At 46.6% G+C, this 27642-nt stretch overlaps 2 protein-coding genes across 2 annotated transcripts in view; one reads left to right on the top strand and one right to left on the bottom strand.

The window, feature by feature from the left end:
• Positions 1–848: 848 nt before the first annotated feature.
• Positions 849–7969, bottom strand: PGAM1 (phosphoglycerate mutase 1). Its single transcript, XM_025991365.2, has 4 exons — positions 7642–7969; positions 3786–4060; positions 3076–3256; positions 849–1957 (listed from the first exon to the last, which is right to left on the bottom strand). Exons 1-4 carry the CDS (start codon positions 7778–7780, stop codon positions 1788–1790), a joined length of 765 nt encoding a protein of 254 aa, XP_025847150.1. The 5' UTR covers positions 7781–7969; the 3' UTR covers positions 849–1787.
• An 18087-nt stretch (positions 7970–26056) lies between these two features.
• RRP12 (ribosomal RNA processing 12 homolog) overlaps positions 26057–27642 on the top strand; it is a 30711-nt gene continuing 29125 nt past the window's right edge. The window contains exons 1-2 of the mRNA XM_025991353.2: positions 26057–26328; positions 26863–27092. Coding sequence (XP_025847138.1) covers positions 26190–26328; positions 26863–27092 — 369 coding nt within the window. The 5' untranslated portion in view covers positions 26057–26189. The remainder of the gene's footprint in view (positions 26329–26862; positions 27093–27642) is intronic.

Here is a 27642-nt window from a genome sequence, read left to right as displayed (position 1 = left end):
GGTGGTGGAGAGACTGTTTATACAATGTGCCTCACCCAATGGCTAGCAGAGAAACTTCATGAGTTTCACAGAGGGAGGGCATTACTTCCTCCTACTACAAAGAAAGGCATTATGAGCTTTCTCTTGCCTCGTAAGCTCTTGTGTTGCCATGATCTTTTCAAAGACAAAGGTAAATGTGAGCCATGTCTTTTCCCAATTACATATATAATCATTCTCCTTTTTTTTTTTTTCCTTTTTTTTTTTCATTCTTTTTTTTTTTTTTTTTTAATTTTTTTTTTTATTTATTTATGATAGTCACAGAGAGAGAGAGAGAGAGAGGCAGAGACACAGGCAGAGGGAGAAGCAGGCTCCATGCACCGGGAGCCCGACGTGGGATTCGATCCCAGGTCACCAGGATCGCGCCCTGGGCCAAAGGCAGGCGCCAAACCGCTGCGCCACCCAGGGATCCCCTCATTCTCCTTTTAATCATTAAGTTAATGTATGATTTCTGAAGATGAAATGTATATAAACAGAAAAAGATTTGCTTTTTAAGGTAAATAAGCCTTTACTTTACTCAAAAGGCATAATGGAGTTTCAAAATGGAGTAGTCAGTAAACGAGCATCACTGAGCAAGAGCTATAGAGACAATAGGAATAGACTTCAGCCCAGACTTGCCCACCCCCACCTTAGCTCCCCAACCTAAGGTGGAAAACCTAGTAAGATACGCCATTTTGGGACCAGGCTGTATAAAGTGATTGGTTATCCTAAAGCTCTTATTCTGTCATACAAGCACTTGGTAATGAGAGACATTTCAAGTTTAATGTTCAAGCTGACCTCAGATAAGAGGTATCACTATATCACACAGAAGATATTGCACATCACTCCTTTATTATACTGATCTGGAAAAAAGATTTAGTACAGTTATGCTCACAATGAGTACTGGGCCCCAGTGGCAGGGCCAAGCAACTGGAACATGGTCAGAAATAGATACAGTTGAAAGACACACTTGGACATGATCAAGAGGCATTTCACTGCCATAAAACATTAAGGCAGGGGAGGGATTCTAAAACACACAGCAGGATGAACTCCTAGACCTTGGAAGTCAAGGAGTTTATCCCACGTTGGTGTGAGGAATGGCTTATTTTTGGATGATCACATGTGGGAATATTTCAACCGCCACTAGAAACCCCAGATGGGGTTTTGTTTTGTATTTTTAATATATATATGTGTATATATATATACTTTTTTTTTTTTGTAAAAGTAAATGCAACACATAAAACATTCAGATTGATCCCAATCTTCTGGAGCCAGCTCTTTGGGGTCAGAGGGGAAATAACTGCTTTAATCACCATGCAGGTTACATTCATCTTCCACTGGAATGACTAGAGCCCACCACACACTGCCCTCACCTGACTACAGAATAGTACAGGATTAGCTCCTGGGAATACACATAAGCTCTCTTGCTTCTCATTGGTCACACCTAGCATGGCTTCTCCCCATCCCCTACTCAAGCAGGTCCTTAGTAATAAAGCAGTAACAAAAACCCCAGAGTTTCTAATTCTCTACTCTTGGATACGAGTCTTCTCTCAGCTTGGACTGAGGACCCATGCCATTTGACTAGAATATATGAAGGGAGCGGGTGCAAGAAACAAAATGGCTAAACAAAATTAGGAGCCACTGGTCCCCATCTGCAGCTAAAACTTAAGATGCCTACAGATGCGGTCAGTGTGACATGTGCAGGGAAGAAGTGCAGAGGAATGGGATGGGCAGGGAAGGTATCCTCAGGAAAGCAATCTGCCTGCTCGCCTTTACTTTTTGGCCTTGCCCTGGGCAGCCACAGCTTCCATGGCTTTACGCACGGTCTCTTCATCCCCCAGGAACTGCATAGGCTTGATGGGCTTCAAGTTCTTGTCCAATTCATAGACCATGGGAATACCTGTTGGCAGGTTCAGCTCCATGATAGCCTCTTCGGAAAGACCTGAAAATACACACCATGATCAGCCAGCCAAGAAAGACACAAATCCATGTCACCCCTGCAGGAATTAAAACAAGACAACTTTAAAAAAAAAAAAAAAGAAAAAACTTTTCTGATATTTGTAGTAACAGTAATGATCTGTATTACAGATCAATCACCCAAAGAATGCCTCCGATACTTATTCCTCAGCCACTGAAAAGCAAGATAAAAATACCAGAGATCTCTCTCCCAAAGAGGGGTTTGGAAACCCACAGCGAAGCAGGCCCATACACATTTCAAATGTCCTATGTAGTAGTCCATCCAGCCTACCAAAAAAATCACACCTGCGCCTCTAGGCCTCCAGGTGAAACAATTTAAGGTGCAAATTGACATTCATGTGTGAAGTTGTACCAGGTTGTGATTTAAGATTTTATTTATTTATTCATGAGACACAGAGAGAGAGGCAGAGACACAGGCAGAGGGAGAAGCAGGCTCCATGCAAGGAACCTGACGTGGGACTCAATCCCAGGTCTCCAGGATCATGCCCTGGGCTGAAGGTGGCGCTAAACCACTGAGCCACCCAGGCTGCCCCCCAGGTTGTGATTAAGGAGGATTTTTATCAGTAGTTTCAACAGGCAGTCCTAGCCTAAAGGTAAGCATCTCAAACTATAATGTGTACGTGAATTATGTGGGTAACAGATACAGCTTATGCATCAGGTCTGAAGGAGGACCTGAAGCTTTGCATATCAGAACAAGCACCCAACAGGTCTATGATGCTTTGAGGAAATATGGGTAGAGGGCAGCCCTGGTGGCGCAGCGGTTTAGCGCCGCTTGCAGCCCAGGGCGTGATCCTGGAGACTCTGGATCGAGTCCCACATCGGGCTCTCTGTATGATGCCTGCTTCTCCCTCTGCCTGTGTCTCTGCCTCTCTCTCTCTCTGTCTCTATGAATAAATAAATAAAATCTTTAAAAAAAAAAAAAAAAGAAATATGGGTAGAATGACTAGGAGTCAATCTAGACTACCTCCAAGGCTATCAATGTCTAGCCTTTTCCTGAAGGTCTCCTTTGCATGAAATAAGTCCCTGATTAGTGACAATTTTGCTGTATCCTTCCTTGAGGGTTCCCCTAAAAAATGTACATACCCTCCAGATGCTTGACAATGCCCCGAAGGCTATTGCCATGGGCTGCAATCAGTACTCGCTTCCCCTCCTTGATCTGGGGAACTATTTCTTCATTCCAAAACGGCAGAGCTCTGGCAATGGTATCCTTCAGACTCTCACAGGAGGGTAGCTGATCTTCAGTGAGGTCTGCATACCGGCGATCCTAAACAACAAAAAAATCCATACTCACCAATTAGTAGCAGTTGCATCTGTCCTGCCCACTCCTCATCCCCTGAGGGGTCAAAGTGATGGATGAAAGTCTCTCACAAGGGCAAAGAATGGAGCTGAGCATTTGGCAAAGGGGATAATTACTATCTTGCTGCTCTTCCTACCACCATTACCCACTATTGGGAAGATTAATCATTCAAAAGAAACTAAGAGAAAAAAAAAGCACAAGGCTCTTCCCAATTCACTTAATCTTGCACTTGGCTTAGGAAAGCCCAACAACTATGGATGGATTTTATAAAGGAGATCAGTGGAGATATAAAAAAGGAGATATATTCTTAGATAAAGAACTATCAACTAAATCTTTTAACAAGTGAAGGTCATTCCTTGGAAAAGAGGAATTACAATTAACACTATCATTATAAGCTCAATGGGACTAGGCAGATACTAATAAAAAGCTCGTGGCCAGGGTTCTAATCCACGGTCCTAGGTGGAGTGAACCAAACCCCTATTTTGTCCATACATACCTTACTGATGTTGCTGTAGAAGGGATGGTCAGGTTCCATTGGAGGTGGTGGAACATCATAGGAACGCCTCCAGATCTTTACCTGGGCCTCACCATGCTTGGCAGCAGTTTCTGCTTTATTGAGGCCAGTCAGACCCCCATAGTGCCGCTCATTGAGGCGCCAAGTCCTCACTACTGGCAGCCACATTTGGTCAATGGCATCCAGCACTGTCCAGAGAGTCCGAATTGCTCTCTTCTGCACTGAGGTGAAGCAGATATCAAACTCATAGCCAGCATCTGGGAATCATAAGTTCAAAGTGATAAGTTAATCAGGTCCACTCTGGAATCAGAATTTTCTCACATATACGTTTAACTAGTCTGTATACTCTAGCAAGGAAAGATTATTGCACCTTCATGGAAGGTAAAACTTGATTTATGTTCTAGTTGACAACATGGCTCCCAGTGGGTTTTACAATAACTTATCTAACCCAAGACCTAAACATATTGTCAAGTAGCTAATCTGTGCCATCTGTGCTGCTTATCCTAAATCCCAGAATGCTGTGAGCTTAAGCCCATTTTAAGAACTTATTTCTGCTTCATTTATTTCAAGAAAAGGATGCTTAAAAACTTGGAATTTCTTTATAGCCAATATTTACAGAGGGCTTACAATCTGTAAATACACCGGACAATTCTGTTTTGTCTTTATAACAGTCATTACAACCCATTCTAGAGTTAAGCAAATCATCTAAGGTCACAGCTTATACATGAGAGATTAAAACCCAGGCTGTATGATCCCCCAAAAATCCAATTCATAACTACCGTTTCTAGCTCCTGCCATACTTTCCTAACCCCTAAGGATCTGGATGTTTATATTTTAGTTAAAACAGTCACTTCTGACCAATAATTACTAATATATTTCAGTCCTGACTTCTTGTCTAGGGGAAATAGATTTTAAATTCCTAACAATCAGGACACAGCAAGAGCTCTTAGAGGATGCTGATTAAAATATCAGTTTGTTGCCTGAAATTATATTTTCACTATGGAGTGGAGATCACACCACAATCTCTTAATCCAGTTTCTTTCTGCTATAGTCAAGTGCCAGCCTGTACCTACTTAGGTCAACTGCCGGACTAAGTTTAGGAGAAACCACTCTCTGGATAAAGAGCAGAAAGAGCAAATGCTGTGCTCTGATTCATTTATAAATGAATCCTCCATACACAGTAGTTATTTACTAAGGGGTGGTAATCAAGAGTTATGTTGCCCCAACCAACAATTCATCTTCATATTTCATGACAGATTATTCCCCCTCCCACTTTAATACGGAGATGGCCCTTTCTTTATGTAGTGTTTTCCTCCATGAGGCTACAAGCCCCTCTTTGAAATTCGGCACAAACCTTCCTGGGTATTGCCTCATATTGAGATTGCCAACAGTAATTAATGCAACGTGAAGTGAATTCTCCTGCCAGTCATTCAACTGAGAATGAGACCTATAAGAACTATGCTGATGGGGGAAGGGACAATTAATCACCAGGAAACCCATCACTACAGTAACCACAGAGGAAAAGATGACAAATCTTATCACTGAGCCTCAAGACAAATCCTAGTAGACTCTATTACCATCTCCTCCCTAACTCAGGGGAGGAATGGCTCCCTCCCCAATAAAAGGCTGAGTCACTGGGAAGCAACCATCCAAAGTGCAAGCCTCATCTCCCATGCTGAAAAGCTACTGGCTGTTTCATTGCAATTTGGCTGTTTCATTGCAATTATTTCCACTTGCAATGGAGGTCCTCCCGCTGGATGTACAAATAGGTCCCCAAGGAGAAAACTAGTTCCCCTTGGGATTCTTAACCAGAGAACTCTTAAGGCCTCTTCCGTTAACTTGCCCATTAAATAAAAGCATAGGCTAGGACACTCCCAGGGTTGGGGTCTATGATGTGGTGTGGACCTCATCCTCCCCCAGAGAGAAGATGGCATGGGGAAACACTTCTCACTAGCTTCTTCCTGAAACAATTCAAGAGGTTATAAACCCTACTATGATTTGCACTTAAGAGGGGCACCTGGGTGGCTCAATCAGTTGGGCGTCTGCCTTCCTCTTAGTGCACAATCCTTTATCCTTGGGGGTAAAGCCCCAAGTTGGGCTCCCTGCTCAGCAGGGGAGTCTGCTTCTCCCTCTCCCTCTCTCTCTCTCTCTCTCTCTCTCCCCCCCTACTTATGTGCTTCTCTCACGGTCTCTCTCAAATAACATCTTAAAAAAAAAAAAAGCTCTGAAGAATCTATTTACTTTAGGTTTCTTACATTATTCATAATGGTCTTCACCATTCATATTTCTGCTTTTAGTCTTTTTTAATAAAATCATTTGTGATGTCCATAACAGATACTAAGATTTTAAGCGAGATTTTTCTAACTAATGCTACCAACATTTACTTTAAAAGAGGGGGGCTGGCTTAGTCACAAAAGCATGTGATTCTTTATCTCAGGGTCTGACTGAGCCCCACTGTGGGTGTAGAGATTACTAAAATTAAACTTAAAACACCTGAAATAGGCTCTGTTAAGGTTTGACCATTTCATTGGTGTTTTAGGGTACAGCTGAAATTATCTTTGTCCTGGGCTAGACCTCAGCAAACCACCACAGACCATACAGTTCTTCCTGCCAGACAGGAGAGAAAATGGCCTCCTTCACCAGCACCTTCCCTTTCCCAGCCTCTCCTAATGTAAGTCACACCAGGCCATCCCAAAGCACTCATGCACACAGCCAGCAGGATTACATTTCCCACACTTTCCAAAACTTTGCTTAATTTCAAAGGATCTACAGTGAAGGCAAGAAGCTAGAGTAACATGAGGTCAAATGCCTCTTCCACATCAGGCATCAATGACCCTTTTAAAAGGCTGCTTCTATGTCCAGAGGTTAGAAGGCAGCAGGGCGGGATCTGCCCTAATCATCAATGGAAGCAGCTCCTCAGACCCGAGAAATTCTCCAAGTTGCTGGCAGCTGAGAATGCCTCCTTATAAAAGCATTCCAGAACCACAGAGAGCTACCCCCCAAAGCGAGGCACGCCTGGGTAAGGCGAGTTTATCTCACTGCCACCACTTCCACCTTTGCCCAGCTTCTACCTGTTACCCAACCCACAACTGAAGCAAGCGGGATGGACTAGGAATAAAAAGATACGACCTTGAACGAGTCATCTGTAACAATTCTCACTGTTGCCAACCATAAAGAGGGACAGAAAGGAGGGGGATAAAATCTACTTTATGGAATCGTGCACAGGATCAACTCAAATCCTTCCCTCCTTCCTTCATTCATTCGCTCAATCACACTTGTAGATGCATTTTGGACGAAGGATTTGGGGGATGCTGAATAGCAAAGGCCTACGTAAGTACGTGGATTTCTGAGGCCCGTAGGGCCCCCCGGCGCCGTGTTACTCCCCCACAGCCAGAAAAAGCGTGTGGCCTGACGCTTCGCAAGAATCCGCGGCCGCCTCTGGAAAAGGCTCGGTTAGGGCTGCTGGAGACACCGGGCATCCAACGTAATAACCCGTCACCGAGTTACTACATCCTCCGACTAGAAAATGGAAGAATTTCCCAAGGTGGTGTCGTGGAGAACGCTGTGCGTTCCGGGCCGACGGCCCCCCGGTCCTCTTCCCGGCGCGGCCCCTCACTCCACCGGATGACCTTGAGCAAGTCGACCCTCCCACCCCCCGCAATCTGGGCCCATTTGGTCAATTGCAAAATAAATTGCCCGGGAGCTGAAACCCAAGGTCGCCCCCCGCCCGGGAGGGCGCGGGGGCGAGCCCGGCGGCCCCCACCAGCGGCGCCCGCCACCGAGCGGCGCGCGCCGGGGCCTCCGCAGCCCCCACCCACAAGCCCGGCCCGCTCCGCACCTCGCAGCGCCTGCCCGCCGCGCTTCGCCTCCTCGTGCCCCGCCGGGCTCAGGTCGGCGTCGTACCAGCCGCTGAAGCGGTTCTCCAGGTTCCAAGCGCTCTCGCCGTGCCGGATCAGCACCAGCTTGTACGCGGCCATGGCGGCGGCTCGGCGTGCGATGCGGACCGGGGCTAGCCGAGATTCCGGAGTCCCTGCCCGGCCCCAGCCGCGCCTGCGCGATCGCACCCCGCCGCCCGGCTCCCGCGCACTCGCTCGCCCAAATCTTTCCCCTCGCTCGGGGCCGCCCTCCGCCCGCCGGGTGTGCGCATGCGCCCGGGGACCGCGCTGCGGCCGCCGGGGGGAGGGGCGCGCTCGAGGGCGCCAGGGCGCATGCGGTCTCGGCCGGCGGCCGCTCGTCAGCCGCGGCGGTCACGGAGCGCACGTAAGCGCCCGGAGGCGGCGGGACTTGACTCGTGCCCGCCGTGGCGTCCGAGAGCCGCCGCGCCGCCCGGGTGCCGCAGTTATTCACAGGCCATTTGCATAACCGCGCTTAGCTGAGCCGGGTTACTTTTGCATCCGAACGCGGAGTTTGATTCACACACTTGTGTTCGAATCTTCACTCTTCGTTGTATTGCTGTGTACCTTTGGGCAGCCTCTTGGCCTCGCCAGCCTCGTTGGTGAGTGGCCATAATAAATACAGCTGGTGCCCACTACCTGGAAGGTGCTCAGTCAGTAGCCGTGCACTGTGCACCAAACCAGGAGTCAGTCTGAGGCCGGGGCCAGAGATGGGTTGAACGTGTTCTGCCCTTCATAGCAAATGGAGCGCAAGTAAGACCCACAGGTAAACAGCTAACAGTGAACTGTGCTGTGTGCGGTATTTAACAGATTCTAGAAGTTAAAAACATGCTCTCAAAAAAAAAAAAAAAAACTATGTAACACCCAGTGTTATAAGTTCTTTACAAACATTAACTCATTTAATCCTCATATCCTCATAATGATCTTATGAGGCAGGTATTATATTTCCTTTTTTACTCATGAGGAAAAGAGGACTCAAGGTTATAGGACTCAGGATGCAAGCCGAGGCTGTCTCCCAAATCCCTGTGTGCTCAGGATCAGGGACATAAAGTGTCCGAATTCACAGTTTGGAAGTGGAAGAGAAACCAAGACTCAAACCCAGGCAGTTCAAGGGCCTAGGGTGCCCTCTAACGACAACACTCCTGTCCCCCTCCTCTACAGCTGGGAGAAAATGGAATTCAGTGACCAGAGAGATGACCAGTGAAGGTCCAGCACTAAAAGCCACACCTAGAGCTTACAGAATCCTAGGGCCACAAGGGGAGAACTACCTAGGAAGGCCTCCTGTTCAAGCTCCCAGCATGGCCCACGTGGGGATCCTTGAAAGACTCTGTCTTTGGAGGTTCTCCCTCTGCTTGTTCCTAATGTTTGGTCATCCCAACCCTGACACCCAGGCTCTCTCAGGGAGAGCTTTTACAGACTTAACCTTGGCTCCTCAGATTGTACTTTTTGTCTCTCTGCCTTGGCCCTAATCCTTACTTGCAGTCATAGATCCTGCCATGTCCCTTTCTCCTTACCCTGCTCCCAGCTTCAAGATTTCTGTGCTTCTGTCTAGTTGAGGTCTCACATTTATGCAATAAGTAGGAGGTATAAATGGGAAGAAACCTGAGTTCAAATATGACTCTGTTTCTGATTACCCATGAGACCTAAGATGGGTCACTTAACTTCTCATCCTCATTTTCCCCATCTGTAAACCGTGTTAATAAGCATATTCATAGCCATCTAAAATGATGCTGTGAGGAATAAGTGAGATGATGCATGGGAAGCATTCAGCACTGTGCTGCCTAACAAATAGTCAAGATAATAACAATAAATACATTGCTAACAATAATCTTATTAGCAGTGTGATCAAGAAAGCAAAAAGATTTAATGAAGGGCACCACTTAGAAATGTATGAGTCTGGGGGACCATGGACAGATTCCCTTCTAGCAGGGTGCCTGGTAGGGGATGCCTTACCCACCAGGATTGGAATAGGTGGGTAACTAGGATACTTTGGGGCAGGGGGCCAAAGGCATCTGTACCACCAGCCTTGAGAAAGAATCTGGGAATCCTATTTTATTCCTTTACTAACCCCCTCTGCCTCCAGAAGGCATCTCTCATTTCCTTGGAATTCTGGGGAACTCTGATAACTTTATGCACCTCACTTATAGGATATCTTCCTTAGGGCCGCCTGGGTGGCCTAGCGGTTGAGCGCCTTCCTTTGGCTCAGGTCATGATCCTGGAGTCCTGGGATCGAGTCCCACATCAGGCTCCCTGCATAGAGCCTGCTTCTCTCTCTGCCTATGTCCCTGCCTCTCTGTGTCTCTCATGAATAAATAAATAAAATCTTTAAAAATATATATATCAGGGCAGCCTGTGTGGCTCAGCGGTTTAGCACCATTTTCAGCTGGGAGCATGATCCTGGAGGCCCAGGATCCAGTCCCGCGTCAGGCTCCCTGCGTGGAGCCTGCTTCTCCTTCTGCCTGTGTCTCTACCTCTCTCTCTCTCTCTCTCTGTGTATCTCATGAATAAATAAATAAAATATTTAAAAATATGTATATCTTCCTTAAATCATCGGAAGCTCTTTAAGGTAGACATCAGATCAACTCGACTAGAAACTCCTTGAGGACAGGCACGTCACCTTAACTTTTTTTTTTTTTTACTATCTTATACACACCTCCACACACATGCAGTTAGAATGATGCCTTTGCCCTTGGTAGACTCTGAGTGTCCCTGAGTGTCAGGGCTGGGAGAGACCTGCAACTCCCCTGCAACTCCCCACTTCCTGCTACCCCCACCTCCTGCTACCCCCAGTTCACAGGTAACAGAGGAGGAAAGTGAAGTGAACCAGTCAGTAAGAGCAGGAGATGAGCAGGGGGCCAGATTCATCAGTGAGAAATCACAGGTGATCCACCGGGAAGGGCCTCAAAGTAGGGGCTTGCAGTGTCAGGAAGGGAGTTAGAAACCTGGAGAGATCCGGAGAGTAGGAGAGCAGGGGGATGGGGAGCACTGTGGGAAGACCTTGAAGGCTTGCTTTGCTTTGCAGCCTGAAGCCAGAATTCTGGGCAGAGATGTGGGTTCACTCAGCTACAATCATAGCATCACAAATCTGGGAAGAAGCTTAGAGCCTCTCAAACCAAGGAGATTTCTCAAATGTCAGTCGAAGGTAAGGATAAATCAGCCGGGTTTGCCCTCAACTACTTTTTTTTTTTTTTTTTTCCATCTTAATTGTTATCTCTACTGAACACATAACATGAAGACATTTGTCACGGTTGATTCCTGGGCCCTTCTAAAGAACTGCGTGGATATAGGAGGGAATTCATACTTCTTGAGAACAAAGTAGGAGTGCAGGGCTGATTGCCGCTGGGGTCCAGCTCTAGGAGCAACCTGAGCAACCTGAGGGACCTACCTCATAGCTCGCAACCCGTCACTGCCCTGTAGGGAACAACTGTAGCCAAATAAGTCCCTCTTCCTGCCTGGAGAGTGGGGAGGAGGATCTGTGCTCCAGACTCCTCTTAGCTGTCACCTCCTGGGCCAGGCACAGTCATTAATGACAAGCCCTGATCTCCACCTGAGGCCTCCAGCCAGCCTCAAAACCCCAAACTCTTCGGGCAGATAGGTTCCCCTGCAACACAGTGCTTTAATTCCCCAGACCTAGGGAAATTCTCGGGACGGTAGCAGCTTTCAACCAAGCAGCTTGTTGGTCAAGCTGTTACAAAAACTCAGATAAGTTTAATCAGTGGGCACAGCCCTATTACCCTCCACTGCTCCTTAAAACAATAAAGGCCTCTCTCAGTCTTCCCGCCCCATTTATTTTTTCCACAGAAATGCAACTCTATTATCAAGCACCAAACATTCAGAGGACCCAATTTATTTTATTTTTTAAAAGATTTTAGGGCAGGGGTTGGGGTGACTGGGTGACAGGCACTGAGGGGGGTCACTTGATGGGATGAGCACTGGGTGATATGCTATATGTTGGCAAATTGAACTCCAATTAAAAAAAAAAAAAAAAAGACTTTAGGGCAGCCCAGGTGGCTCAGCGGTTTAGCGCCGCCTTCAGCCCAGGGCGTGATCCTGGAGTCCCAGGATCAAGTCCCTCGTTGGGCTCCCTGTGTGGAGCCTGCTTCTCCCTCTGCCTGTGTCTCTGCCTCTGTGTTTATTCACAAGAAACACAAAGAGAGAGAGGCAGAGACACAGGCAGAGGGAGAAGCAGGCTCCCTATGGGGAACCCAACATGGGACTTGATCCCAGGACTCTGGGATCACGCCCTGAACCAAAGGCAGATGCTCAACCACTGAGCCACTCAGCTGCTCCAAGAAGGACCTAATTTTGAGTGGAAGTGAGGCAGACCAAGTTCTCTGAGGGGTGGAAGAGGGGCAGCTGTCGTCTGGCCCACAAGGACACCTGGCAGGACACTCCAGGTCCTTACCTGTGGAACATCATATGAGTTCATGGCCTGCTGTGCAGACATCCAGCTCAGCTGCTGTCTGAGGAAGACAGGATTTCTATCTCCGAGAGAGAGTGAGCCCAGGTGATCCTAGCTAGTGCCCTGGGACTCTGGGCTTGTAAGAAAGGAAGAGTGCTTCAAGAAGGCCTGAAAGTCCTGTCCAACCCTCTGTAGCTGCCATCTGAGGATAAACAGCAGGAACTAGTGTGGCTGGAATAGACAACAGCACTGCTGTGGACTTGTGGCTTCCTACAACTCCCCTGACCACCCCCTTCCTTCTCTGTCCTCAAAACCCAGCCTTCGGGGAATGCCTACGTGGCTCCATGGTTGAGTGTTTGCCTTTGGCTCAGGGCATGATCCCCTGGGATAGAGTCCTGCATCAAGCTCCCCACAAGAAGCCTGCTTCTCCCTCTGCCGATGTTCTGCTTCTTTCTCTATGTCTCTTATGAATAAATAAATAAATAAATAAATAAATAAATAAAATAAAAAATAAAAAGAACCACTGGGGGCGGGGGGCTCTGCCTCGAGGCCCTGCATGTCATAACTACAATGATAAAACTGCTCAAATCGGGGCAATAGACAAATCTTTTTGACCCTTCTACTTTCTTTCACCTAGAACCATTTTCCTAGTCTGTTTCTTTGGGTTAATTTCTGGGACGCCTGAGTGGCTCAGCAGTTGAGCATCTGCCTTCAGATCAGGGCATGATTCTGGAGCCCAGGGATCGAGTCCCACATGGGGCTCCCTGCATGGAGCTTTCTTTTACCTCTGCCTGTGGCTCTGCCTCTCTGTGTCTCTCATGAATAAATAAATAAAATCTTAAAAAAAATTCTAAGTACAAGACAGACACTTTGTTATTTGTGAATAGTTCATATTAAGTTTAGTGAATGATGAGAGACTAGTGGGATGAGTTAGTATAGCATCTCTGAGAAGCAGTTGCCCAGACAGGATTTGCATGAAATGTATTAGGGGAAATGCCTGAGACAGGAAATGACAGAGTTGTGACCCAAGTGAAGGAAGAAGAGGAAGACAGGGTGGGTGGAAGCATCTGGACTGCTGTATGTTTCTGAGGAAGTTCAGTAAGACTGTTGAGGAATCCTGGAGCCAAGACCCCTCCAAGCAGGCTTTGCCTCTGTATCCTTGATGCAGGAATATTAAGTCATGGCTTGGCAGCCTGTGGGCAGCATGGCCTCTGTCTGAATGCTGTGAAGGACTTCAGAGTGACACAGCTGGGCCCCTGGGTCCACCAGCTGTATGAGATCTGAGGGATGTATGATCATGGCCGTGCATGTACATTCAATACGTATGTCAGAGATGTTTTTATGTCTGTACTTGGTGACTACTTACTAACTGACTGAGGAAAGTTATCAAAGGTACCTGTCAGCCAACAGCAAGGTGGTCAACCAGGTTTCCAATATGCCTGCTAAGGATTTTGCTAGGGGTAGAGCAGGGGAGCTGGTGGCTGTCATATTTCTGACGGCAGTGGAGGAAATGCCTATCTCCTGGAGGTGATAGCAGGAGTCAGCTCAGGGTTGTCTGGCCTAAGAAATGTGGACAAGAAAGAACAACAATCAGAAACTCACATGAGTTTTTAAGTAGTTAAACATGGTGTTACCCTCTGAAGCAGTGATTTCATTCCTAGGTGTATATTCAAGAGAAATAAAAGCAAACATTCACACAAAAACTCATACACAAATGTTTATAAAAGCATTATTCACAAAAGCCCAAATGACAACCTAAGTGTCCATCAGCTGATGAATGGATATACGACATGCAATACATCCATGCCGTGGAATATTCAGCCATAAAAAGGAATGAAGCGTTGATGTGTGCTGCCTGTATGAACCTTGAAAATAGTATGCTAAGTGAAAGAAGTCAGGCACAAAAGGTAACATAATATGTGATTCCATTGCTATGAAATGTCCAGAAGAGATAAGCGATAGAGATTGAAAGTAGATTTGTGCTTGCCTAGAGCTGGGAGATGGGGGGGCCACATAGAGTTCCTCTGTGAGGTGATGAAATGTTCTAAAATTGGCTGTGGTGATGGTTACACATATCCATGAAGTGAACTAAAACATTAAATTGTGCAATTTAAATGAGTGAAGTAGATGGTATGTGAATTATATGTCAATAAAGCTGCTTTAAAAAATCCATGAGAGGGACACCTGGGTGGCTCAGTGGTTGAGCATCTGCCTTTGGCTCAGGTCATGATCCCAGGGTTCTGAGATCCAGTCCTGAATCAGACTCCCTTCAGGAGGCCTGCTTCTCCCTCTGCCTCTCTCTGTGTCTCTCATGAATAAATAAAATCTTTTATAAAAACAGAAAGAAACAAAAAACTTGAAGGTCTGGCCTTAGGACCCAAACCCTGTCTTTAGGTGCCTCACGTCTCCTTCCAGACAAATGGCAGGGAGTCAGGCACCTAGGCCCCATCTGTGACTTCTTAGGTGACCCTAGGCCAGGGCCTTCCTGGCTGTGCAACCGGTTTTTCTCCCTGATCCCTGTCTGGGGAACACCCAGCCCCAGGACTTTGGAGTGAGGTGATGGATGCCCAACCTTCCTGCCACAGCCTGGACCAGGCAGAAGCCTCACCCCAGACAGCCTCTAAATCCTCTGGAGATCTATTGCCTTGAGCAAACATGGTCCACTGTTAAAGTGAAATGCCCTTGGGAGGGCGAATGGTTTGAGTTAGCCGTCACTTGAGGAAAAAAGTTCCTATTTTCCAAAGATTGTCCTGTTGCCATGGCAATGAGTAACCACAGCAAAGGGTTTTAAACCATTCAATCAATGACAGTTTATTTTTCTCTTACTGAACAATGAGTTTGCCTCAGTGACCACACTTCAGTAAGCCAGCCCATCAGCAACAGCCATGCTCTGCATCACCAACCAGTCCCTAAACTCTGCCTCCTGGAAGTAGGTCCATCATGGACCTTCATACCTCCCAGGACCTTATAGAAGATCCTTGCTCCCCCTCAGGGAGATCGCACCCTACAGACATTGCTCTGCTCTCTGTAAGTAATAGATTCAGCTTTTTGTTTCAAATATTGGGAGGTGGTCTCTTCCACAGACACACTCATGTTCTGGAAAATCCCCTTCCTGGGAGTAATTTATCCTCACTTCTAGGGCCATTGCTCCAGTGTTGCTGGTGAATTAAAAAAAGGCAAACTCTTCTAGACAAAACCCAATGAAGACTGGATTGCAAATCCATCAGCTGGGAAATTAGGCAGTGCGCAGCTTGCACAACCACATACAGCAACCCTGCTCAGCCCTCATAACTGGTCAGCCACTAAGGGCTGACCATCCTATCTCCTAAATACATTTTCCAATCTGTCACCTCCTCTTTACCCCACTGCTACAGCCTTAGTGTCAGACCTCATCGTTTCTTGTCTGAACTGGTGTAGTAGTCTCTAATCGGCATCCATTGACTCCAGACTCCAGTCTTGCCTGACTCTGGAGCACACATCTCGTGCTCCTGCTGGCCCCTGTGCCTTTACAGTTGCTGTTCCCTTGGCCTGTACCTCCACCATCACCTTTCTGGTCAACTCAGACTCTTCCTACAGGATTTAGCTCCAACATCACTGCAATGGACTGTTTATGTCCCTCCTCCCCAAATGCCACCCCTCAGTGTGATGGGATTGCAAGGTGGAGCATCTGGGAGGTGATTAGATCCTGAGGACAGAGCCTTCATGAATGGGATTGGTGTCCTTAGGAAAGAGACCCCACAGAACTCCCTGGCACCTTGGGCCCTGTAAGGACACAGCAAAAAGACAGCAGTCTATGACTCAGGAAGTGACCCTCACCCAACACCGAATGCGGGCAGCTGAATCTTGATCTTGGGCATCGCAGCCCAAACAGACCAAGACAGTCCCCTTACCCCAAAGTTGTCTCTGACTCACCTCCTAGGGCCAACCACTCCCTGCCAGGCTGGGGCCTCCCACAGCCCTGGGCATAGCTGGATGATTGCACTGCTCATCGCCCGGCTGCCTTTGCTGCTTCTCCAACCAGCCTGTGAGCACTGCATGGAGAACGAGGCTACTCTCATCTCTTTGTAACCGGTCATTGTGGAGGACAGAACCGGGGGACAAGCCAAGTTACAATTCCAAATCCACCCCTTAGCGCTGCTGAGAACTTCAGCAAGTTACGTGACTTTTCCCAGTTTTGTTTTTCCCGTCTGTAAAATGTGGATAAATAGCACCTACTAGGCCCCTTCCAGGAGTAGGAGGGTGGTGATGGAGGCCTCCCAGGTCTGGGTTTTCAGTTAAGGTAGAGGGAGAAGACAGTGGCTATCTCCACAAGTCCAGAATGGAGTGTAATTACCTCCAGGAACTCATCAATGTTAACCTAGCCTGGGCTTCTGGACAGTCACAGAACTGGATTCCTTAACAATCAAAGAGTAACAATACAGCTTCAAAAAAAAAAAAAAAATAGCGCCTGCTTCACAACGTGGTTGTGAGGATGTGGCAGGAGGGTACAGGTGAGACATTTGCTAAATGTGACCTTCCTCTCCCCTTCTCCACCACAATGCCCGATACACTCAGCAGTAATATTGGTCAGATGAATAAATGAGGACCAATACTTTAAAGTACAAGCCCCTTACCTTGTTTTCCCAGATTGCAATGTGTAAAAAACTCCTTATTAAAATCCAGACTCTTGGGATCCCTGGGTGGCTCAGCAGTTTAGCGCCTGCCTTCAGCCCAGAGCATGATCCTGGAGTCCCTTGATCGAGTCCCGCGTCAGGCTCACTGCGTGAAGCCTGCTTCTCCCTCTGCCTGTGTATCTGCCTCTCTCTCTGTGTCTCTCATGAATAAATAAATAAAATCTTTAAATAAAAATAAATCATAAAATAAAATGCAGACTCTTTATTCTGACCTTCAGGCCCTTCAGGATCTACTCCCAATCTGCTTGGCCAGTTTCATTCTGCAAAGTCACCTCTTCATCAAAGATGAAGCCACTCTGGACAGGGGTGTCTTGTTGGATCCCCGAAGCTTTACCCGAACCTCTCTTGTGCCTCCAGCTGAGCTCTGCTTATGTCATGTATTCATTCGCTAAATAGAAGTATTGCACACCTACTATGTGTAGACACTGAGGAAGGCTCTGATGGCACAAGAGCAGACCAGACTCCATCCCTGTCCTCAGGGGGTCCAACAGTCAAGGACGAAGCAAGAAGGGACATCTAGGTGGCTCAGTTAAGTGTCTGCCTTTGGCTCAGGTCATGACCTCTGGGTCCTGGGATTGAGCCCCACATCAGGCTTCCTGCTCAGTGGGGAGTCTGCTTCTCCCTCTCCCTCTGCTCCTCACCCCCACTCGTGCTCTCTCTCTCTCTCTCTCTCTCAAATAAATAAAATCTTAAAAAAAAATGAAGGCGGCAGGGAAGCAAAATGCAGTTCTAAGAATTGAGCTTCAGTGAACATTCAAGTTCCAAGGTCCTGGAAAGAATTAGATACATGTTTGATTTACAAATGAGAAGACTGAAAGATTTTGTGCTTGTCTCAGCACCAGTAACCTGTAGGTTTCTTTCTTCTTTCTTTTTTTAAAGATTTATTTATATTTATTTATTTTTAGAGAGAGAGAGCACGGGACACACACACACCTGCATGCGCAAGCAAGGGGGTGGATGGGTGGGATAGGGGCAGAGCGAGAGGGGAAAAAGTCCCAAGCAGACTCCCTTGGAGCCTTGGAGCCTGACCTGAGACTATTCCATGACCCTGAGACCGTGACCCAAGAGGAAACCAGGAATCAGATTGTCAAGCGTCTGAGCCATCCAGGTACCCCTTAACCTGTAGGCTTCTTAAGAGCAGAATGAGAGCCTTCAAGTGTCTTTATATACTTCTATATACTTACTTAGCACAGTGTCTTACATATAATTAGTGCTCAAAAAATAACTTTTGCATATGTAATTGAGTTAAATTGATCAGAACCAATCCTCTCAACACCTAGCTGAGATTCCAAGGCTGCTCATTGCCTACCTGATATCAGTTCTTTCCTTCTACCTTAGCAACAGAATTCCTACTGTAGGGGAAGGGGTGGGCTGCAATGTTTCCAACTGAGAGGATATAGTTCTCGGCCACTCTGCAGTTAAGTTTGGCCAAATTGCTAAATTCTAGCCAATCAGATGTGAGCAGAACTGGCTTAAAGAGAGCTGACTTGCCTGGGGAACGCCCCTCTTGGCTCTTCCTTGCTTCCATCTTACTGAGACTGGGCCTCAGCCTGGACTGTGAATGTGATGGTTGGAACTCCTACAGCCCATCTTGGAGTATGAGGTGACCCGAAGATGGAAGTCACACACTATGGAGGGTGGAGCAGAAAAAGAGAGAAAGCCTCAGACCCTGAGGACTGTATGGAGCCACTGTATTAGCCTGGATTTGCCCGCCTACCTCCTAATTTGCTGAACAGGAATAATTAATCCTGTGTGTTTAAGCCACTATCTTGAGGTCTTTGTTATAGCAGCTGCACACGATTCATTCCTGATAGAGGCCCTGACAAGAATGGGGGGTGGAAGTAAAAGGTGGGTAAATGCCTTATTTCGGAGTAAGAATGAATTTGGGGGCATGGCGCACCCAAACCCCCTTCTGCCTGTCATATACACCTACCGTTAGGTGGTAAACAAGGGTGGACTCCAATTTGGGGGAAGTCCCCTCTTTGAGTAAGAACATATCTGCTATGCCCAGATTTCAGTCCTCTTCACAGTTTGGGGTCCTCTCTAGTACACCAGGCCATTCGCTCATCCCCTCAGACTTAGTCTAGGAAGCAAGCTCTTCTTCAAAGCTCTTCTTTGGCCAAATGCCCCAGAAGCTGAGGGACATGCAGCCTTCTGTGACAGTGACATGCCAGGCATGGGGCTAAACCTTCTGTGGGCATGATCTTATTTTAACCTCAGGATGGCAGCCCCATTTTCAAGTGAGAAACTCTGGCTTGCAGAGTTCAGCCATCTGCCCCCAGTCATACCTGGGATGTGGCTCCAAATACAGTCTTGCCTATGTCTGTAGCCTGGGCTTTGACACAGCTCCAGCAGTTAGGACAATGCTCGAAGCAGCTGTGACTCCACCACCTGGGTCATGACAGGTTGCCGAGGATGACAAAACCCTCCTCCCTCTCCCAGGACTTGAGCCCTACATTAAACAACCAAAACATCTGCTTCCTCTTGGTTTGGGGGAAGAGGCAAAGCCTCAACTTCCCTTTCCTCCTGCCCAGTGTCATAACACATAACAGCCCCATCGATGTAAAAATGGCCTTTCTGTTGGCCTTGGGCTCAGTGCTTTGGGGGCAGCAGCCCTGTTCCCTCCACAGAGGGAGCTCCTAGGCTAAGGGTCAGATCTCTTGACTTTTGCCCATTGACCAGCTGTGTGACTTTGGGAATGTCACTGAAGCCCCAGGAATCACCTTCCCACGTTTGTGAAATGAGGACACTGCTCTGTCCTCCTCAGTTAGATAATAGGTTAGAAAGTGTTTTGGAACTCAAGAAGAGCTTTTTTTTTTCTTTAAAGATTTTATTTATTTATTCATAGACACAGAGAGAGAGAGGCAGATACACAGGCAGAGGGAGAAGCAGGGTCCGTGCAGGGAACCCGATGTGGGACTCAATCCCGGCTCTCCAGGATCACACCCCAGGCTGCAGGCGGCGGCAAACCGCTGCACCACTGGGGCTGCCCAAGAAGAGATTTTTGAATAATAATAATTAGCTCATGCTCATGTTTAGTGCCTTCTCACTAAGTGCCAGGCAGTGCACTAAGCACTTTACAAGTATTATCTTATTTAGTTCTCATGTACCCTATGGGTAAGCATTCTTAGTCCCATTTTACAGCTGAGGATAACAGACCTACAGCGTGAGGTGACTTGCTCAAGGTCAGACAGCAAGTGATAGTAGTTGGAGTCTAACACAGATGGTCCTACAAATGTGAAATTAATTGAGCAGAAAAAGAGACCCTGAGGTCTACAGGACCAATCCTACAAATGTGAAATTAATTGGCCATAAATTGTATGGATTATCATAGAGAAAGCTAATTCTTCTGGATAGAAGACGTTGCTGGAATTCGGGGACAGCAAAGTTGCTCCCTAGTTGTGCAGAGTGGGAGAAAGTATGCTCAAGTCATTTGGATGCCTCGAGTCCTCCTGACACCATCTTCTGAAGGAGGCTCGGAGCACATGCTTCCAGATGGAAGGCCAGCCCACTTCCAGACAGGTGGTTCATCCAGAGGCTGTACCCAGTTATGATTTAGCAGACTCGGTTAGCAGGCCAGCAGGTGTCTGCTGTCCAGGCAAATGATGGGAAGGCTGCCACTAGCCTGGCCCTCTTCATCTCCCCGTCTGATTTGCAAAATCCCAGCCACTGGATGATACCGCCTCTCTCTAAGGTTTCAGCTTTAACTGGCTGCTTGCAGAGCCCCCTCTGGTGGCAGAAGTTCACCACCACACCCTTCGCAGGGTACTGCTAACATTTTTGGAGTTGTACATATTTTGATACACACACTTTCTTTCATATTGAATCCTCACAGTATCTCAGTGGGTTCAGTATTATTATCACCGCTTTACAAACTATGAAACGGACACTCGGAGAGGTTAAATCCCTGCCCAGTGTCATACGGGAAAGCAGTCCAGAATCTAACCAATACTTTCTATGTCTTCTCTCAGTGAATGTTCCCACATCTAGACCTCAGGTCATGAGCACCAGGTTGCTTACAACAGTTTCCAAACTCGGCTTCCTCTTCCTCCTCAGGCCACCCGTTCCCTTTTCTCAGTCTTACTGCCCAGATCGCAGCCTGTGTCCCAGAAGTGGGCTCTGTCAGAAGTGGTGCATTGACTCTCAGGGCTGGGGGTACAGTGTCCAGAGTCCGCACTGAGTTATCTTCCCTACAATGACACTTCCTCACACTAACAGTCTTTGTGCTCTCTCTGCTCTGCATGTCAGGGACACTTTCTATTTTTAGTAAACCAATGTAATATATAACATATATTATACATGTATACATATACGTGTGTGTATATATAATAACATATACAAAAGGCAAAGGGGCACACAAATTATAAGTGCATAGCTAATGAATTATCACACAGTGAAGACATCCACGTAAATTCACTTCTGATAAAAAAAAATTAAGAATATTACCACACCCCTTGTGCCCACTCTCAGTTACTACCACCATGGCAACTGCTATCCTGACTTCTAATACTATATGTTGAGTAGCAAAGCCTGGTTGTGAACTTCTAAGTGGGATCATGCAAAATGTTATTTTTTTGTGTCTGGGGTCTTTTGCTCAACTTAGATAATACATGCTATTGCATGTAGCAGTAGTTTCCTTGTTCTCTAACTGTATAGTTGAATATTATTTCATTATATCAGTATTCTATAATCCATTCTGTTGGTGATGGACATTTAGGTCATTTCCAGTATTTGGATATTATGAACACTATCATATATCATATATGTCTTTTATGCATATAAAGATAGATCTCTGTTGAGTATACATTCAGAAGTGAATCTCTGGATTATAGAGAAGGCATATATTAAGTTTTACTAGATACTACCACACAAAAGTGGGTTTATCAGTCGATATTCCCTCCAGTTGCATGTGTGGCCAGTGGCTCCACATCCTCACCAACACTTAGTATTGCTAGTCTTTCTAATTTTAGTGATTCTGGTGGGTGTATAATAGCATTTCGTTATGATTTTAATTTGCATTTCTCTGTTGATTAATGAGATTGAGCATCTTTCCATATGTTAATTGGCCATTTGGATATCCACTTTGGTGAAGTGCCTGTTCATGTCTCTTGCCCATTCTTATTAGATTGTCTACCTCATTCTTTTTTTTTTTTTAAGATTTTATTTATTCATGAGAGACACAGAGAGAGTGAGAGGCAGAGACACAGGCAGAGGGAGAAGCAGGCTCCATGAAGGGAGCCCAACGTGGGACTTGATCCCAGGTCTCCAGGATAACGCCCTAGGCTGAAGGCGGCACTAAACCACTGAGCCACCGGGGCTGCCCTGTCTACCTCATTCTTGTTAATCTGTAGGATTTCTTTCTATATTCCACCATACTTGTCTGTCAGTTTTATGTATTGCAAATATCTCCTCTCACTCTGGCTTGCCTCTTAGTGCTCCCTATGGTATCTTTTCGTGAGCAGAATTTCTTTTTTTAAAGACTATTTATTCATAAGACACACACAGAGAGAGGCAGAGACATAGGCAGAGGGAGAAGCAGGCTCCATGCAGGGAGCCCAATGTGGGACTCAATCCCGGGTCTCCAGGATTATGCCCTGAGCCAAAGGGAGGTGCTCAACCCCTGAGGCACCCAGGCATCCCTGTGAGCAAAATTTCTTACATTTAATGTATTCCAGTTTATCAATCTTTTCCTTTATGGTTACTTCTTTCCGTGTTTCACTGAATAAACTACTATGCTGTGGAAACTTGTGCAAATTACTTCATCTTTCTGGACTTGACAAAACAAATTGGTTCAGATATTCTAATGAAAAGTTGGCTTACAGACGAAACTTGTTTTTAAAAGGAGAAGGGTGGCTCAGTTGGTTAAGCGTCCAACTCTTGATTTTGGCTCAGGTCATGATTTCAGGGTTGTGAGATCAAGCCCTGTGTTAGGCTCTGCACTGGGTATGTAGCCTGCTTAAGATTCTCTCTCTTCGTTTCCCTCTGTCCCTTCTCCCCTCTATAAAAAAAGTAAATAAAAAAATAAAAGTAGAAGACCTAACAAAATGTTGCTAACTCCTTATTTTGGCAAATAATAGTGGGGTTCTCTTTTTTTGGGGGTGGAATCTTCCATTTAGTCTCACTGTTGCTTTGTAAAAGAAAGGGTATTTGAATATCAGCATCACTAGACTGTGGTTGTTTTACTACAGAGCAGTAAAAGTATTGACCCTGACTGGGTGTCACCCGTGGTCTGGATGACCCCTCAGGTGCCAACTTCTAGCACCAACACTACAGTTTCATGAATTTCATCTCAGCCTTCCCTTCACTCCCCATCTCTAGCTTTTTGGTTCTTGGACCAAAATTCACTTTTTGGAACTTTTTTTAAGATTTAAGATTTAAGATTTTTAAGATTTAAGATTTTATTAAAAAAAAGATTTTATCGGGATCCCTGGGTGGCGCAGCAGTTTGGCGCCTGCCTTTGGCCCAGGGCACGATCCTAGAGACCCCGGATCGAATCCTGCATCGGGCTCCCGGTGCATGGAGCCTGCTTCTCCCTCTGCCTGTGTCTCTGCCTCTCTCTCTCTCTCTGTGACTATCATAAATAAATAAAAATAAAAATAAAAATAAAATAAAAAAAGATTTTATCTATTCATGACACACACACACACACACACACACACACACACACAGAGACATAGGCAGAGACATAGGCAGAGGGAGAAGCAGGCTCCATGCAGGGAGCCCAATGCAGGACTCGATCCTGGGACTCCAGGATCACACCCTGGGCCAACGGCAGTTGCCCAACTGCTGAGTTATCCAGGCGTCCCACTTTTTGGTACTTCTTAACTCCCTCAGAAGTGTATGTTTTGAGCTTTGTGTTTCTATCTGTGTAGTAAAGGGTATCTCAGTTTGTCTAAGTAAAGACTAATTTCAGTTATTGATATTTACATTTATCCTTGAATTTCTATAATTTGTGCCCCTGTTTTAGTCTTCTTTCCTCCACAACACACATATACTCATTGATTCAACAGTAATTTGTTGAGTGACTACAGTACTTGCCACGTACTCTTCCAAGTCTTGGGAAGGGAAGTCACAAAGGCAACATCCCTGTCTTCATGGAATGTATATGGTGGATCTATGTTTTTCACAAGCTTCACAGAGATCAACCAGTTGTGAGAAACATCTGTGCAAAAGGATATTTAAGAATAAAAGGTACCTTTAGTCTGTTCAGGCTGCTATACCAAAATAACATAGGCTTGGTAGTTTATAAACAACAGAAATTTATTTCTTAAAGTTCTGGAGGCTGGAAGTCCAAGATCAGGGTGCCAGCATGGTTTGGGTGAGGGCCCACTTCTTGGTTTATAGCTAGCTCTTTCTTGGGGTGTCTTCACATGATGGAAGGGACTAGGGATCTCTCGAATTGTTTTTATAAGACACCAATTCCTTAGATGATGGTTTCACCCTCGTGACTTAAATATTTACCGAAGGCCCCATCTCCTAACACCATCATATTTGGGACTTAGGATTTCAACATAGGGAGTTTTCAGGGATAAAACATTCAGACCATAGCAAGGGGAAACATTCACGTATCAAGTGAAAGAAGCAGTATACAAAAAAGGGTTTTTTAGTATACAAAAATTTTGTTGACTTCTAGTTCATTTGGAAATTTGACTTACTGTAGTGTCTTTTTCAGTGGGAGCTAAAAAAATGTTAAACAAATATGTTAAACCCTAATCGGCCAAGACTCACCAGGGGGAATACTGGTCTGGCTCAGTCAGTAGAGCATGCAACTCTTAATCTCAGGGTTGTGAGTTCAAATCCCATGTTGGGTGTGGAGCCTACTTAACAAAACAACTCACCAGGATCTACCCATAGTTTGACAAATCAGGTTTGTTGATTTGAAGTGGAGGAGGAAATTCCAGAGGAATCTTGGAATGCTGCACCCCAAAACAGGGGAGGGAGAGATCTTTTTAAAGTTTGGGTTCCTAAATAAATAAATAAATAAAGTTTGGGTTCCAGCTAAACAATTTTGGGGAGGGTCGAAGGGGAGTGGAGATCAAATCAGGATGACTGCTGGTTCTGATGTGGGATTAGAAGAGATGATCGAGAAGGACTGAGTGCTGCCATGAGGGAGGGTGGTTTACCAACTGGGTGCCCCCAGTACTAAATGAAAGTAAGTAGGGACGCCTGGGTGGCTCAGCGGTTGAGTATCTGCATTTGGCTCAGGGCATGATCCCGGTGTCCTGGGATCAAGTCCTGCGTTGGGCTCCCTGTGGACTGCTTCTCCCTCTGTGTCTCTGCCTCTTTCTCTGTGTCTCTCATAGAAAGAAAGAAAGAAAGAAAGAAAGAAAGAAAAGAAAGAAAGAAAGAAAGAAAGAAAGAAAGAAAAAGAAGGAAAGAAGAAAGAAAGAAAAGAAAAGAAAGAAAGGGAAGAAAGAAAGAAAGAAAGAAAGAGAAGAAAGAAAGGAAAGAAAGAAAGAAAGAAAGAAAGAAAGAAAGAGAAAGAAAGAAAGAAAAAGAAGGAAAGAAATAAGCAGGGGGCGCCTGGGTGGCACAGTTGGTTGAGCCTCCGCCTCTTGGTTTTGGCTCAGGTTGTGATCTCAGGGTCCTGAGATCGAGCTCCACGCTGGGCTCCACGCTCAGCATGAAGTCGGCTTGAGATGCTCGCTCTCTCCCTCTCCTTCTGCCCCTCCCACTCGCGGACGCACAGGCACTCTCTCTCGCTCAAATAAATAAATAAATCTGAAAAAATTTATTTCAGATGAGTGGCTCAGTGGTTGAGCGACCGCCTCCGGCTCAGGGCGTAATCCTGGGGTCCTGGGATAGAGTCGTGCAATGGGCTCCCCGCAGGGAGCCTGCTTCCCTTTCTGCCTATGTCTCTGCCTCTCTGTGTGTATCTCATGAATAAATAAAATCTTAAAACAAAAAAACAAAAAAACACAAAAAAAAAAAAGAAAGAAAAAGAAAAGAAAAGAAGCAGAGTTTAGAGCATCATGGGCTGCTTTTTTCTCGTTTCAGGACAAACTCCCCGAGGTTTCACTCTTTCAAGTCTGGCCAGGTTTTGACTCTTTCAAATAAATTTGTTTCCAAGCTTTACTTTCGAAATTAGATGTTAAAAAATAATATAAATATACGTGTGATCGTCTTTTAACCTGCAAAGTAATTCTAGTTTTATAAGGGTAAGAACCCACAGCTGTGGCCAGGGGAGGATAAGCCCTAGCGACTCGCTAGCAACCAACCCGCTCGGAACCGCTCAAGGATCCGGAGCCTAGAGGAAACGCAAAACCGGATGTTGACTATTTCGCCATAGAAACAGACGCGAATCCGGAAGTTACGTCAGAGAAAGAGGAAGTGAAGCGGTCGCGGGTCCACGTGGGTTCTGCGCGTGTTTCCAGGTTCCGGTGGCTGGTGCTGTAAGCTGAGTGGTGGCTTCGTCGAGATGGGTCGCTCGGGAAAGTTGCCCTCGGGTGTCTCGGCCAAGTTGAAACGCTGGAAGAAAGGCCACAGTAGCGACAGCAACCCTGCCATCTGCCGCCACCGCCAGGCCGCTCGCAGCCGCTTCTTCAGCCGGCCCTCAGGTTAGCGGGGTCGAGACCGGCGAGCCGGCCGGGGTCTGACGAGCTGGGCCTCTCTGGAGGCTCCGGGGCCCGGGCGTTGGACCTCTCTTCTAGGACGTGGCACGTGGAGCCTGCTGTAAAGACTCACCCTTCCCTTTTGACAGATGGGGAAATTGAGTCCACAGTAGGGAAATGAGTAGCTCTGGATGCCACGGCTGTCAGAGTTGGGACTTGGCTATAATCAACTGTGGGGGACTCTTTACAAGGTGTTTTCACCGGCATTTACTTCCCAAACCCCTGCGTGCAGCCCCCACGCCGGCCCCCTCCCGCACCTAAGCCGTCGGGACACGGAAGCAGACACTTTGACCCGGAGGGTGCCCTGTATGCGTTTGCTGAGTTCTAGGCTTATAGTGGGCTGATGAGGCAGGCCAGGTTCAGAATTCCGCCTCTCAGGTTGGGGGCCTGTACGTGACTAGTGTCTGTCCTACGGGTGGATCCTGGCCAAAAGGAAGTTGGGGTAGAAGCGAGGGCCTCACCTGTGCCTCCTGTTTTCAGGAAAAAGTGACCTGACAGTTGATGCGGTGAAGTTGCATAATGAGCTGCAGTCAGGGTCCTTGCGTCTGGGCAAAAGGGAAGCCCCAGAGACGGCCATGGAAGAAGAGGCGGCCCCCTCTCTCACGGAGAAGTCCAGCGGCACCTTCCTGAGCGGCCTCTCGGACTGTACAAATGTCACCTTCAGCAAAGTGCAACGCTTCTGGGAGTCCAACTCGGCTGCCCACAAGGAGGTAGGGGGAGGATCAAGAGGACTTGGGATAGTGAGGAGGAGCCAAACTCCGGCTTTTTGTTTTCTTCCAATGCTGGCTCACTGCTGCCCTGGTCAGCTAGTATTTTTGGATGATGTGTCATCTCTCCTGCCCCTTGTTTTCCTACTTGCTAGCTCTCCTGGGGCAGGTTCCACTTTCTGCTTTTTTTCTAATGACATCTCCCCTACTCACGTATAAAGTCCTTCCGGGTACAAATACTTTACAAATATTTATCTCATTAAATGTAGATAATGCAGGACTTTCTACAAATAATATTTTCTTTTTAAAAAATATTTTATTTACTTATTCGTGAGAGACACACACACAGAGAGAAGGGGGAGGGGGTGGCAGAGGCAGAGATACAGGCAGAGGGAGAAACAGGCTCCATGCAGGGAGCCCAACATGGGACTCAATCCGGGGTCTCCAGGATCAGGCCCTGGGCTGAAGGCTGCGCTAAACCGCTGAGCCACCAGGGCTGCCCACAAAGAATATTTTCAAGAAACATTTTTTTAGTAAATTAGTGCTGAATAAC

This window comes from Vulpes vulpes, chromosome 15, assembly GCF_048418805.1.
Source record: "Vulpes vulpes isolate BD-2025 chromosome 15, VulVul3, whole genome shotgun sequence".
Taxonomy (NCBI): Eukaryota; Metazoa; Chordata; class Mammalia; order Carnivora; family Canidae; genus Vulpes; species Vulpes vulpes.
This window is presented reverse-complemented; position numbering and strand designations above follow the sequence as displayed.